The sequence below is a fragment of the Malania oleifera genome, chromosome 10 (genome assembly GCF_029873635.1).
Source record: "Malania oleifera isolate guangnan ecotype guangnan chromosome 10, ASM2987363v1, whole genome shotgun sequence".
NCBI classification, from domain to species: Eukaryota; Viridiplantae; Streptophyta; class Magnoliopsida; order Santalales; family Ximeniaceae; genus Malania; species Malania oleifera.
Window position 1 is genome coordinate 86,074,692 of NC_080426.1, and position 13,602 is coordinate 86,088,293.

The 13,602-nt window shown below is 35.6% G+C and overlaps 1 protein-coding gene across 1 annotated transcript; it reads right to left on the reverse strand.

The window, feature by feature from the left end:
* Positions 1-8,388: 8,388 nt before the first annotated feature.
* Positions 8,389-10,514, reverse strand: LOC131165753 (phytolongin Phyl1.1-like). The gene is made up of 2 exons (XM_058123792.1): positions 10,283-10,514; positions 8,389-10,075 (listed from the first exon to the last, which is right to left on the reverse strand). The coding sequence occupies exon 2, from the start codon at positions 9,587-9,589 to the stop codon at positions 8,753-8,755; it is 837 nt and encodes a 278-aa protein (XP_057979775.1). The 5' UTR covers positions 9,590-10,075; positions 10,283-10,514; the 3' UTR covers positions 8,389-8,752.
* Positions 10,515-13,602: the final 3,088 nt, after the last annotated feature.

The following is a 13,602-nucleotide window of genomic DNA, read 5'->3' on the forward strand; positions in this document are numbered from 1 at the left end:
TGGTATGGTCTAGGAGCTGGAACTGCATTTGGTGGTGTAAGGCAGTCTTGTACCATATGCCCCGGTTTACCACAGCGATAACACACTGGAACTGCATCTGATGGGGTAGGACAGTTTCGCACCATGTGCCCCGATCTACCACAGCGGTAGCACACTATACCACCAGCTCGACATTCCCCCTAGTGCCTCCTACCACAAGTCTGACAGACTGGAGGACCCTGCCCTGTCTGCACCTCACGTCCTCCTGTCTCCTGTCTCCGTCCTCTACCATGATTACCTCTCCTCCACTGGCCCGGTCTATGACCCTGCTGGTAGTTGGTAGCTGGTAGATGCAGATCTCTTCTTCTGTCTCTGCTCCTCTGCATCAAGACGCTCCCCAATCTCTGCCAAAGCCGCCCTATCGACTAACTCAGCAAAGTCCTAGATCCGCAGCACCACAACCTGCTTGAATATACTGCGCCTCAAACCTCTCTCAAACTGTCTCGCCTTCCTTACCTCATCAGGAACAATATACGAGGCGAAACGAGAGAGCTCGATAAAACGTGCTACATACTGCTGGACGGATAACTGTCCCTACTTTAGATTCAGGAACTCCTCTACCTTAGCCTCCTTGACCATAGCTGGAAAATATCTATCAAAGAATAGATCTTTAAACCGGTCCCATGTCATAGCTATCGGAGTCACCCTCTGCTGCTCCAATAGTCTCACCGCAGTCCACCACCTCTCGGCCTCTCCTATCAGTCTATAGGTGGCAAATAGGACCCTTTGTTCCTCAGTACACTATAGTACAGCCAAGATCTTCTCAATCTCCTGCATCCAGTTCTCAGCGGCTATAGGATCAACTCCGCCTGAGAACGCTGGAGGATTCATCTTTGTGAACTTCTCTATGGTGCACCCATGACCTGCAGATGGACCACTCTGCTCCCTTGAACTCCTAGCGATCTCAGCCATAACTTGCTGAGCCACGCTACGTAATACCGCATCAGAGTTGGTCCCAGCTGCACCTGATGGTCCTGCACCATCACTGCCACTCGTATGGGCACTATTCCCTCCTTCTGGATCCATCCTGAAACAACAAACATGACTTAGAAATTCTATCCTTATAATCTACCCACCTATCCTCATCACTTATCTTAACATTCCTAACTCATTTCAAATCCTCAGTCCTACATTCTAGGAACACAACCTGACAATAGCTTATTATGGTTTTCTTGAAACCGTCACCCTAGGAAAAGCACAGTAACTACCACGGAAGTCCTGCTTCCAGATTGTAGAACAAAACCTCAAATCCTTTCCTAAACTCTAGTATTGTTTCTGCCGCACTCTAAAGTCTGCAGAACCTAACAACCTAGGCTCTGATACCAAGCTGTCACGACCTGCTCATTTTTCATATATATTTATAATATCAACATCAAACATCACAACCCAGCAGGTCACAATCCACCTGGACCCCTGGGGTACCAGGGATACATTAGAACATACAGCAGAAGCCTACGCAGTAGAAAGTATAAAATCATATACATCTCGTCATAAGGTGCAATACATCATACCAGAGTACTACAAACACTATCTCTCAGTATATATACATCCCAAAAATAAATCTAGAGCCAATTCCCACAAAAATCCTAACTGTCCCTACCAAAAACTTACCCTTCCAAAGAGGGCAAACACTGCTCTAGATCAGCGGGGCTTTTCCCGCTCTCCTATCAGGGGCTCCTGAAAAATGTATAAGATTTAGGGGTGAGACACATCTTAGTGAGGGAAATAAACTAATACTAGTGTGTGGCAACATGAGTAATTCGTGTTCAACATATATCATATATAACACATTTAGTACCGTTTCATCAAATTTGGGAAAACATATATATAAATCAATATAGCAGAACATACTGCATTTCATAACATATCTCATCTCATATCACAATAATAATATCATAAAACAATCCTCGTAGGTTAGCTGACTGTTGTCATGTATTACCCCCACATGACTGGGTTGTGTGGCCCGAAGGCGGGGCCTGACAATGGTTGGCCGACCACTGTCAAGTCAATAGTCTAGTTTGTATGTCCGATGGGTCTACCCAAACTGGTTTGTACACCAGGGGCGATAACAGCACACTTCTTAAAATAACCACATCGACCATCCAATCTCACACCACTCTGTATAGCGGCGTTAACACAGATATCATGATCACGAAGACCATAGACACATAGCAATGGTACCGTGCAAGTGCTAGTCTAAACCAAGCCAACTAGGTTCTGATATCATATACATATACTGAAACCGTGATACATAAATATCTCATATCATTTATTTTCACATCAATCATATCATTTCACATATATACATGTATCATGAAAACCATCGGCTCGTATGCCGATATTACACATTTTATCATAACTCGACCCATACGCTAGCTACACATAGCACAGCCCATACGCTAGCAAACATTAATCACATAGCACGGCCCGTACGCCGAAAAATCACATCTCATAGCACAGCCCGTACCCCGGCAATCACAGTCACATAGCACGACCCGTACGTCGGCAAATCACATAGCACGACCCATACGCCGGCAAATCACATCCATATATATATATATATATATATATATATCAAAACATCTCGGCCCGTACGCCGATTTTCCATCATAAAAATCCATATCATCCACATTTCCAGAAAACAGCATTTCACAACATATTTACTCAAGCCACACAGTAGATTTTCCACATATTCAACATACGATCATTTTCACAATATTTTGAAAAAATATAAGACATATATATATATATATATAATCATATACATTTTTCATAAATCAAATGATCACTATGTATATATATAAACATTTTCCAAAACAATACTAGCTTAGTTTATCCCCTTACCTGATTCCTGGAAAGCCCCTTATAAAAGTGCCCCGTACCCGTAGGGTTCCTAACTCAACACCCTGAAAATGAAAAATTCCAGAATTAAAGTTCAGTATTTCGAAGCATACAATATTTTCCTCAACTGCCAAAAACCCAAATATTGGGTCGAAAGTTTTCACCCAAAAGCATTCAAGTTTAACACCTGAGGGGATCTCTGACCAATACTCTGAAACTGAAAACCTCTAGTATTAAACTTCAGTATTTTCATGCGCACAACTAGCGCAAGGCCAAATATGGCTTAAAAAGCCTTACCTCGACTTTGGGATGATTTCCAACTAACTTTCTCCCACGATCCGCTCTAGTAGATTTGGAGAGAACTCTGTCAGGAGCGTCGTGGTGACTTTGGATCGTTGATCCGGCGTAAAAATAGCCCAAAAATGAAGAGAGAGAGAGAGAGAGAGAGAGAGAGAGAGAGAGAGAGAGTGAGTCGAAGGGGAGAGAGAGAGAGAAAGCGTTGGCTTCTTTAAGAAGCCAAATTATCCGGATTTTTCATACTTATAGGATAGCTGAATTCGTCAACGAGTCCGGCCTTCGTCGACGAGTTCTTCACAAATTTCGTCGATGAAATCCACCCTTCGTCGACGAAATTAAGTCGGCTCAAAAACCCCTCTCGGCATTTTCTTGTCGACGAAGCCCTGTGTTCATCGAGGAAATCTTTGAAGCCTTCGTCGACGAATCCCCTGTATTCGTCGATGAAATCCATCTGAACTCCCCCTTTCTTCTTTTCTTTTAGCCCGTCCAGAATTCAATGTCGTCGACGAAGTCAACGGCTTCCTTCTGTTTCCGGTGTCCATTTCCCTCTCTTTATTATTCTTTAACTACCATTTTATTCAGGTCTTTACATAAGGCATATGGGTGACTACATGTATTTTGGTGTTTGGGGATCAATGAAGATAGCATCACGGGCAAACATATGTTTTTTTGTGGGTGTACCATAAAAGGTCTTGGTTTATCTCATGTGGCACAAGCCTAATGTGTTTCCCAAGTTTAACTTGTGGTCGAGGTGGAGAACTAGACCAAGAGAGAGATCCTCAGGTGACATTGGGACTGAGTACGCTAGTTTCGTTCAAGGAGTTTTGCGAGTAAGGCAGGTTTTATGCAGGGCTTGCAGGGTACTTCTTGGGTGAAGTCAATGAGTATGATGCGTTTCTTGTGTGACTGATTGCCAAAGGTATCGCTAGATGGGAGGGTTGCAGGTGAATTGTGGGTAAGTTTTGTAGTAGACTATTCAGGTGTGAGTAGATGTCCACTGGTGCACTAATTTAGTGATGGGATATCTAGACTTGGTGTTATGTCCGGACAGTATATCTTTCTAGGGTATAAGAAAGGTGGATGCAAACTGGGTGATCCTGTGGCAAACAAAGGGGTGATCAAGTACATGAATTTTGGTGAGAAATTCATGGGGTAGTGTATTCAGGTAAAGGAAAAGAAACAAATGCTAGAAAACTGCGGCAGCAACAATCATGTAATTTAGGTGGAGTTAGATACTCAAGGCAAAAATATGGGGAGTTCTATTTTGGGTCAATAGTATCATAGTATAAATGGGCATCTGATGCAGGTGGAGCAACAAACTCAGGGCAGAGATGACATTGTTCATATTGTAGGGAGTTTCAGCTTAGGAGACCAGCAAAATTACGATGGGCCCATGTGCACTATCAAACCACCACTCAGTTATTAACTTTGGCATTCTGAAGTTTTATGCATTCATTACTACTAGCAGCCTACTATTTTTCAAGTTGCAGTGCACGACAAAGGGAAAAATAGATGGGTAAATGCTATGGTAGAGGAGATGAAGTCATTGTATATGTACTAGGCATGAGAGTTGGTGAGGCTTCGTATGAGGAAGAGTGTGATAGGATGCAGCGGGGTGATGTATCTGTTGTGTGTGAATGACATGTTATTAGCTGGGAAAGCTTTGACTGAGGCTAATTAGTTGGAAACTCTGTTAAAAGGTTTTGAAATAAATGTGTTGGATACGGTCAAGAAGGGTCTTGGTTTGAAGATTCGCATGGACAAAGCTGCAAGAAGATTAGTGTTATCTTAGGGTGGCTTTGTGGATAGGGCTGTAGGGAGATTGGTGTTATCTCAGGGTGACTTTGTGGATGGAACCGTAGGAAGACTTTGTTTGCCGTCTCAAGGGGGTTCTGTGGAGAATCGATATGAAATGTCTACCATTCGGTACCCAAGAACGGACTGTGATGTCTGGGATATGTCAAAGGTCCCCCATGATGGTGTAATGGAGTGTTTTGGTAGGCAACAAAGTGGATCATCAGTTGTGAGATTTGTTGAAGATTATGCAAAGGGCTTTGGTAATAGAAGGCTTGCAACAACTTTTGTGTTTACTATTGTGGGAAGGCCTTTTTGGAAGCCCAGGATGAAGTCTTCGGTTGTAACATCTACAACTGAATCGGGGTTGATGGTAGAAGCCGAAGCTGCCATCAGCAAGTTCAAGCAGTGTTGCTTTGACTTGGTGTTTGCCTCTAATTGTTAGAAGGAAGATGATTCCAACCTAACGTCCCAAGCTCAAGGTAAATCAGCAGGTTCATGTTTTCAGTTTCTCCTAAGGGGTGTATGTTCGCCAAGGTGGAGATTGTTGTGAATTGTAACTCACCTACTGAGTAGATAGCATACACAAAGGGAAAGCATGAAGGGAATCAAGTAGCAGTAGAGAAACCGTTAACGGATTGGCTCTAACCATCAACTGTTTGGAGTAGGATTTTAGAAAAAATGCATTCTATCTGAAACCGTCGACGGTTTGACTCGGGACACCTAGCACAAATTTTGAAGTTTGAATGGGGAACGTTAATATGGTATTTTGGAGGGAAAGCCTCCAGAAACTCTCTCTCTCTCTCTCTCTCTCTCTCTATATATATATATATATATATATATATATGTCATATCTGATATATTTAGAGTGTTGGTTGATGTAAATTGTGAGAATTAAGAGGGTTCTTGTATTACTTTTGTAATTTACACAAGAAGATAGTGAATCCTTTTTGTTTGCTCCTGTGGATGTAGATATTGCTGAATCACATAATTCCTGGTGTCATTGTTATTGTTATTGCTTTCATTTACTTGTTGTGGTTGTGATTGTTTTGTATTCACCATTAAAGTGCTACATTGTGTGTTTGATTCTTTACAAACAAATATATATTCCGTTGTGCAAATTTTGGGTTTTACACAACAAATAAAATTAAACTTGATGATAAAAAAATTAATACTATAAGTAGATTTTGATACCTGAGATCTATTATGTAAAATGAAGGAGAAATTAAAGAGGATGTAGTACATAGAGTTAATACATGTTTGATAAAATAGATAAATGCTTCAAGTATGCTTTGTGATCATAAAATACCCTTAACATTAAAAAAAAAATTTATAGGACGATTATAAAACCAACTATATCATGTGGATCAAAATGTTGAGCAACTAAAAAATATATCCAAAAAGTAAAAGTTGTTGATATGAGAATGTTTAGATGGATGAGTGGTGTAATGTTAAAAAATAAATTAAAAAATAAGTATATTTGTGGCAAGTTAGGTGTAATTCTTGTAAAACATAAGATAAGGGAGGAACGACTTAAATTGTTTGGGCACTTGCAACGGAAGCCACGTAGTATGCTAGTGAGGAAGAGTGAGTTAGTTATTGTGAAGGCAGTAGAATGGGTAGAGATAGAAATAACTTGAAATGAGACAGTAAGGATTTAATGGACCTGAATTTGTCAAAAAAAAAAAAAAAATTGTCCATGATCTAATAAATTGACGAAAAATGATTTATATATCTGATCCCACCTGGTGGGACCTAAGATTTTATTTGTTATTTGTTGTTGTATTTTTAAAACCATTGTTAAAATGATGTAGGTCATACACATACGGACCTACAATGGGCCACACAAGCGCATGCTAGCATATGCTTGATTTAAAAAAATAAAAAATATATTTATCTTAAATGGGGCCTTTTTGAAGGCAGCCGTGCAACCACATGCCTATATATATATATATATATATATTTATTTATTTATTGTTACTCTTTAATTTTTTTTTAAATTCCTTAAAATAAAGAAAAAGCATAAATAAGGCCCAAGAAAAATACCCAAAATCATAGAAAGTTCAAAGATATTAAAAATAGTAAAAAAAAAAAAAAAACACTTAAAAAAAAGTGGGTATCTCAATTTTCATTTAAAAAAGTATAGAACCTTTCTAGACCATTTTAAAATCATTTCGAGTTTTTTGGATAACTTGAAGCTATTAAAATGATAAACAAAAAAAAATGAAGAAGAAAATGCCTCCAAATGGCACGAAGCTAAGAGAGGGGCACATACAAAAATAATTTAGTGCTAATACTAGGATTTCACACATACAAAGATGATTAAATTATTTCATGCAAAATACATATATATATATATATATATATATATACTGATTTTGGAGCAGAAGCATGAAAGTATGCAAGTGCATACACACATAATTATTAGTTCAATTTATATTTTCAGTACTAGATCATTGATTATTATGTCAATTAATAATTTTTACATTATTTTAAGCAGAAGTCGCCAATTAACTTTCTATTATTTTTTCTCACCCAATGAAATGACAAATTTATCTGCATTCCTTTTTTTTTTTTTCTCTTTTCATTTGTAAAGTAAAAATTAAAACATAAAGTTGTCATTCAATATATTAAAAAAATAAAAATGAAGTGTTATTAATATTTTTAAAAATGCCAATAACATCTTCCTTGTTATTTTTTTATTTTTTATATCAACTTTACTAGTTAAGAAAACGTATAAACTTTGAAATATATTAAGAAAGCATCAAACAATTTTAAATACCATAATTACTTCAATATAAAATCAAGAAACATTTTGATTAAATGATCATGCAAAATTAAGAAAATATTTTTGTTCTTTAATTTTGAGAAATCAAATGGAAAGAAATAATTATTTGAGTCAGGAATATTTGCTTTAGTTTCCCTAACAACTTAAATATTGAAAAAGAACATAATAAACACAATCTTTTGTAATTAAAAAATTATTACATGAAGAATTTAATTTATTCAAAATAATTTAATAGAAAAATAATGACATGTATTAATTAAGAATTACTTAAAAATCAAGGAAGCACACCATCTATTCCCACTACAATGTTTAGTGCATGCATTTTTTAACATCAATTACTTTCTATGATAGCATCACTCATATACTTTTAACTATTATATGATATTCTTTTAATCTTTTAGAGAACATAAATTGATAATTGCAAACACATTAGATTAAACGCCATGTTTCGCCCAAACACACATATTAATCTCCATACCTTTTACATTACATTTTTAACCTATTTCATTCTATCCCTGTATATATTCTGAGATCACCTAAGATCACAAGACCCATGATTGAAACAGAGAAAAACATCCATATGGGTAGGTGAATTAATGCACAGGTACATAAGGGTAACAGGGAATGCATAACCAAAGTCAAATTTCAAATTTGAATTGCAACAAGAAATTACACATACTGTAACTGCAGGAATTGGCACAGTAACACAACCACCAAAAGACTTCATATTTCTAGGAACTCAGCTGTTCATGTGCATTTAAAGGAAAGCTATAAAAACTGTACAGAGAACTTCTTACATATAATGCCATGGACTTCTTTTGAAGCACATACCTTGGAATTTATGTTTAAGATTGAGAGCATTGATGCATTATTCTAATTCATTCATCTCTCTGCAAAGAGTTGCCCCTCCCAAAAAAAAAATAATGATTTGAATTTTCTGGCTCCAATTTGGATTCAATCATCAAGCTCAGAATCAAGCACAGGAGAAGCTTTTCACCGGATGCAACCAATACTGTAACAAATTGCCAACCAAATCACAAACAGTATCAAGCATATAGCTGCATCAATGGCAAGAACAATCCGTACAAGGCGGCACCATTTCTTCCGAATGCCTTGAGGACCTGACCTAATCCTCATTGAACCCAAATCCTTCTGTAATGAAACTGAGGAAAGCACCCCACTCTGGTTAGCAGAATCCAGAGTTCCCGAATCAACTCTAACACCCCTATCAGTAGACCTTCGGTGCTCCTCCAACTCAACATCTAAAATAACGTGATCCTTCATCTTCCTCTTCTCTTGCTTGCTAGACTTTCCCAACAAAGGGGCTTTGGTAGAAATTGCCACTTCAATTTGCCCATTTGTATGATTACCTGGTGAAGGAGAATGGTCAGCATCCTGTGAAGGTGGAGTTTCAGCCATCCAACTGCCACCTGCTTGGGAGACATGCTCCAATGAGGTAATCAAGTGGCGAATTACAGGCACCAACTGTTCTTGTATGCAGATTGAGTTCAGACCCGACAAACTCCGATTTGGACCCTTCTTAGCTAGCTTCTTGAATTCGTCTCTCACATGTTCCAGAAACTTAAGAACTCCCCTGTTCCCAAAACCCTCGTCCACAATTGAGAAATAAACATACCCATCTTCTTCTATCAAAAACCCAAAAGTCTTCTTACCCATTGTCTGAAAATACCATTTGTGGAATGGAGGAGTCCTGTCCAAGCACGAGGCAGCCAAATTCTCAATTTCATGGTCTCCTCCACTATATGAATACAAAATCCTATTTCCCTTCGATACAGAGCAGTAATGTACCATGTTTTGAATTGAACCCATGGAGATTTAGACAAATTTATAAAATAATAATAAAGTTTCTATTATATTCTGCAACTAATCCTAACAAATACCCATGTCTTAGAACCACCACCGGCACTCCCAATCTTCCTTCTAATCGCCAGAATTCTCAGATAGCTAACCCCCAACCGAGTTCGCTAAACGCCATGTTTTGCCATCGTCACAAATGCAGAAGCGAAATAATATAGATACGCGAGCTAAATAAATTTTTTTGAGTTCCAAGGAACCTAAGCGATCAAAAATTGGTAAAAGGACCCAATGAACTCTTCAACTATATAGGCGATGAGCAGACAGAGTGCGACAAATTCTTCAGCGACAAAGTTGAAAGCTTCAAAGAAATACCAACCGAATTCTGCAACTACGAATTCGAAGTCAAGAAAAAAGTCCATCATCCCTGTCTAGTGTTTTCCCACACATCAAAAGACCTAACTAGGGTTTTTCAAGTCCAACAACGCCAAGGTATGCTATCTGCAACAAATTTGAGATCTGCTATAAAACTTCATATAATTACGAAGAAAAGAATATCATCTAAAAATTTCGCACAAACAAAAAAACCTCATCCGAAAACTAAAATCGAAGTCGAGATCTCCAAAGATCCTAATCTAAAATTAAAAATAAAATAAAATCAAATCAAAGTAAAGCAACACAACAGATGGGATTTTTCCGAAGTATTACCTATGCCGTGCAGCTCTTCAACTCCAAAATAACCCATAAGGAATGATCGATTTAAGAGAGAGAGAGAGAGAGAGAGAGATGGTGACGATGATTGGAGGGGAAAGTGTGCGACGACCTGAAAGTGAGTTATTATGACGATATGTTGACCCAGTTCTAACTTCGTATTCGCACACGAGAAGAAAAGAAAAGAAAAAAAAAAAAAAAAAAAGTTCTGACTTTGGAGTTTGCACTCTGTAGCTCCTTTAACCTAAACTATATATTCCTAAAAAATGGAAATTCAATTTGTGAAAAATAACGGTTTTATTGTAGAAACAATTACAATAATATCACATTATTTTTAAACTTTTCAGCATTTTATAAAAAAAAAAAACTCAAAAACAACTTTTGTATTGACTACTAAAAACTAAAAGTTATTTTATAATTTTTAAAAATAAAAATAAAAATACAAAAATTATTTTTCTTAATAAATTCTAACAATCTGTTTGGGAATATAGATTTTAAATTTTAAATTTAGATTTTTTTAGATTTGAATAAATTTCAATAATTTTTTATTAATTTCATCGAAATATAATATATACCCAAATTCAAGATCTTTTCAAACATGAAATAAGCATTTTCTTAACAAAATCTATATATAATGTAAAAAAAAAAAAATTTAAATATTTATAATATTTTTACCCCAAAACCCTAATGCTTTGTGAAATAAATTTTCTTCTTTATCGAAACAAAAAAAAAATTATTATTATTAAAAGTAGAAAATTAGAGAAATTTTTTTAAAAACTATAACATGCACTAGAAAGTGTGGAAATCACTCCTACTAACATTTTTTGTAAGCCTTATTTGGAAGAAGCACTTCTTATGTTTGTAAAAATAATTAGAGACCCCCTATTTTATAATGCTAAGGATAGAAACTCCATATTATTTTTTAATTGTTAAATTTATGAAATTTTTATTAAAATACCTTTTCACCCTTTATTTACATTTGATAATAAATGCATAACATTCATTTGAAATATTATATTTTGTAATTTATTTTGTTTATGAGCACATAAAGTGTCTAAATAATTTTTTTCATTACAAGAAAATGATCACAAGAAATTTCACAAGTAACATGAATTCTCATAATTTGTTAGAGCTAATTGACTTTTTAACACCCTATTAATTTCAATAAATCATGAGACTACATCAATTGTAAAAAATTTTTGTAATAGTTTCTTGTAATGAAAAGCAAAACAGAATTTGCATGTTGGTTCAAGCGAATACAAATACTTGTAGACTTGCATATTAGGTAGACCAAGATGGATTCAGTTACGATTAGATGGTATTATGGATAGGGTATAATATGCTTTGTCAAAGCTTGTCTATTTTTATATAATTTAAAGTGTTAAATTATAAAAATATTCAAATATATATGATGATTTAGGTGTAATCTCAAGAGGGGGGTGAATTGGGTATTTTAAAATTTTTTAAAACTTATTTACCACTTAGTCCCTATTTTTATATTTAACAAATTACTTATCAAGGTCATGTGAGGTTATTTAACAAACACTCATGCAATGTAAGTAGTGAAATGTGTTGTGGAAATTAAAAGGAGTAAAGGAAGAGAGAAGACAAACACAGTTTTTATGAGGTTCAGCCAACTCGGCCTACGTCCTCACCTTGAGCAACTCATTCAAAGATTCCACTAAAATCCCTACTCCTTAAATTGGGATGGAGCTTCCTTTACATCCGCTGCTTACAAAAAGCACAACTTCCTCCTCACCCAGTTCACAATCTAAACCGTGATTACAATTACCATTTCAAATCTGCAAAACAACTCAAGATTCACTTATAACAAAACTAGTGAGTACAATCGAAATTCCTAACACATATCCATATGGTAAAACTTGAAACTCAATATGTATGTAACGATACAATTGTTAATGAATGAATATGCTTCACCAAATTTCTTTTTTATCAAATCTCTCAAAATATTTGTATGAGTAATAGCTTTGAAGACAAGATGCACAAATATCAAATATGATCTTGTTAAAAAGTTTGTCTTGAATATTATAAAGATCTAAATCAATAAGCTTTCTCCCAAATTTTCAACCACAATATGATCTTTGTAATATACAAATTAATATATATATGATATGATTACCAAAGACCAAAGCCTAATATAAGATTTTTCAGAAAATATCACTCAATAATATATATAGTTATGAACTTCTAAGGATATTTAATCAAATCGTTTTGAAGTATAAAAAATATCAAGTCTTTAACTAAATACACACTTGAATCATAACTATTTAACCAATGGAAAAACTTTTCTCAAGTAATGATCTTGTCAAAACAATCTTTCTATATATATGAACACTAAAGATCAATCTCTCTAATAATATTCAATAATAAATGACGAGATAAGAAACTCTTGAAAATAACAAATGGATTTACCAAACCTTAATACCAAATAGAAATCAAGATGTGTATATGAAATCCCTTTGTTTTTCTGAGTTGATTTGCCCAAGCTTGATGAGTATAAGTTGGAGTGTAGGCAATCGTATAGCAATATGTTCAAGTCTCTCAATTTTATTTCAAAAGGATGTTCTCTTCTCTTCTCATTGATCTTCCAACACTAAGGTTTAGATGTTCAATATATAGGTATTTTGCCCTTAGAATAAATCTCAATCGTTGGATCAAAAAATAATTCGTGAGTTCTCTCATTAAAAATTAAAATTTTAAACTTTCCCGCAGGTTCAGACGATTGAGGGTTAAGGCTCAGATGACTGAAGTTCCTTAGAGTTTCGAAAAATTAACTTGGACATAAGGTCAGACGACTAAAGTTGGGATTCAGTCTTCTAAAGTGTCGGGTTCAGACGACTGAAGTCTGAGTTCAGTCTTCTGATGTGCTACTGCTAGGTTTTATGTTTCACCATTAATTCTTCAGACGACTAAACTTAATCTTCGATCTTCTGAAAAAATTCTTCAGACGACTAAGCTTAACTTCGGTTTTCTGAAGTTCAATCTTCAGATGACTGAACTTGAAGTTTGGTCTTCTGAACTGAACCTTTCCTGAATTTTTCTTTTTAATTTCAAAAATCTGTTTTACTTTCTTTCTTTGCCCTTTTATAAAAATATTTTTCAGGGTTTTGAAAATATATCTAAGTCCATAGATATCCTCTAATAATGTTCATGAGATGCGTGAGTCCTAAGGTCATTCTAGGGTATATGTTGAGCCTCAAATTAAATCATATGAAATATGTAAATACATTTAGTTCTAAATACCCATGACGTTCTTGAACTTGCCGCTTGCATCTTCATTCTTCTACTCTTTTCGT

Bases quoted from the DNA above. Each gene is read 5' to 3' on its own strand.
- LOC131165753 (XM_058123792.1), bottom strand. From the start codon at position 9,589: ATGGGTTCAATTCAAAACATGGTACATTACTGCTCTGTATCGAAGGGA.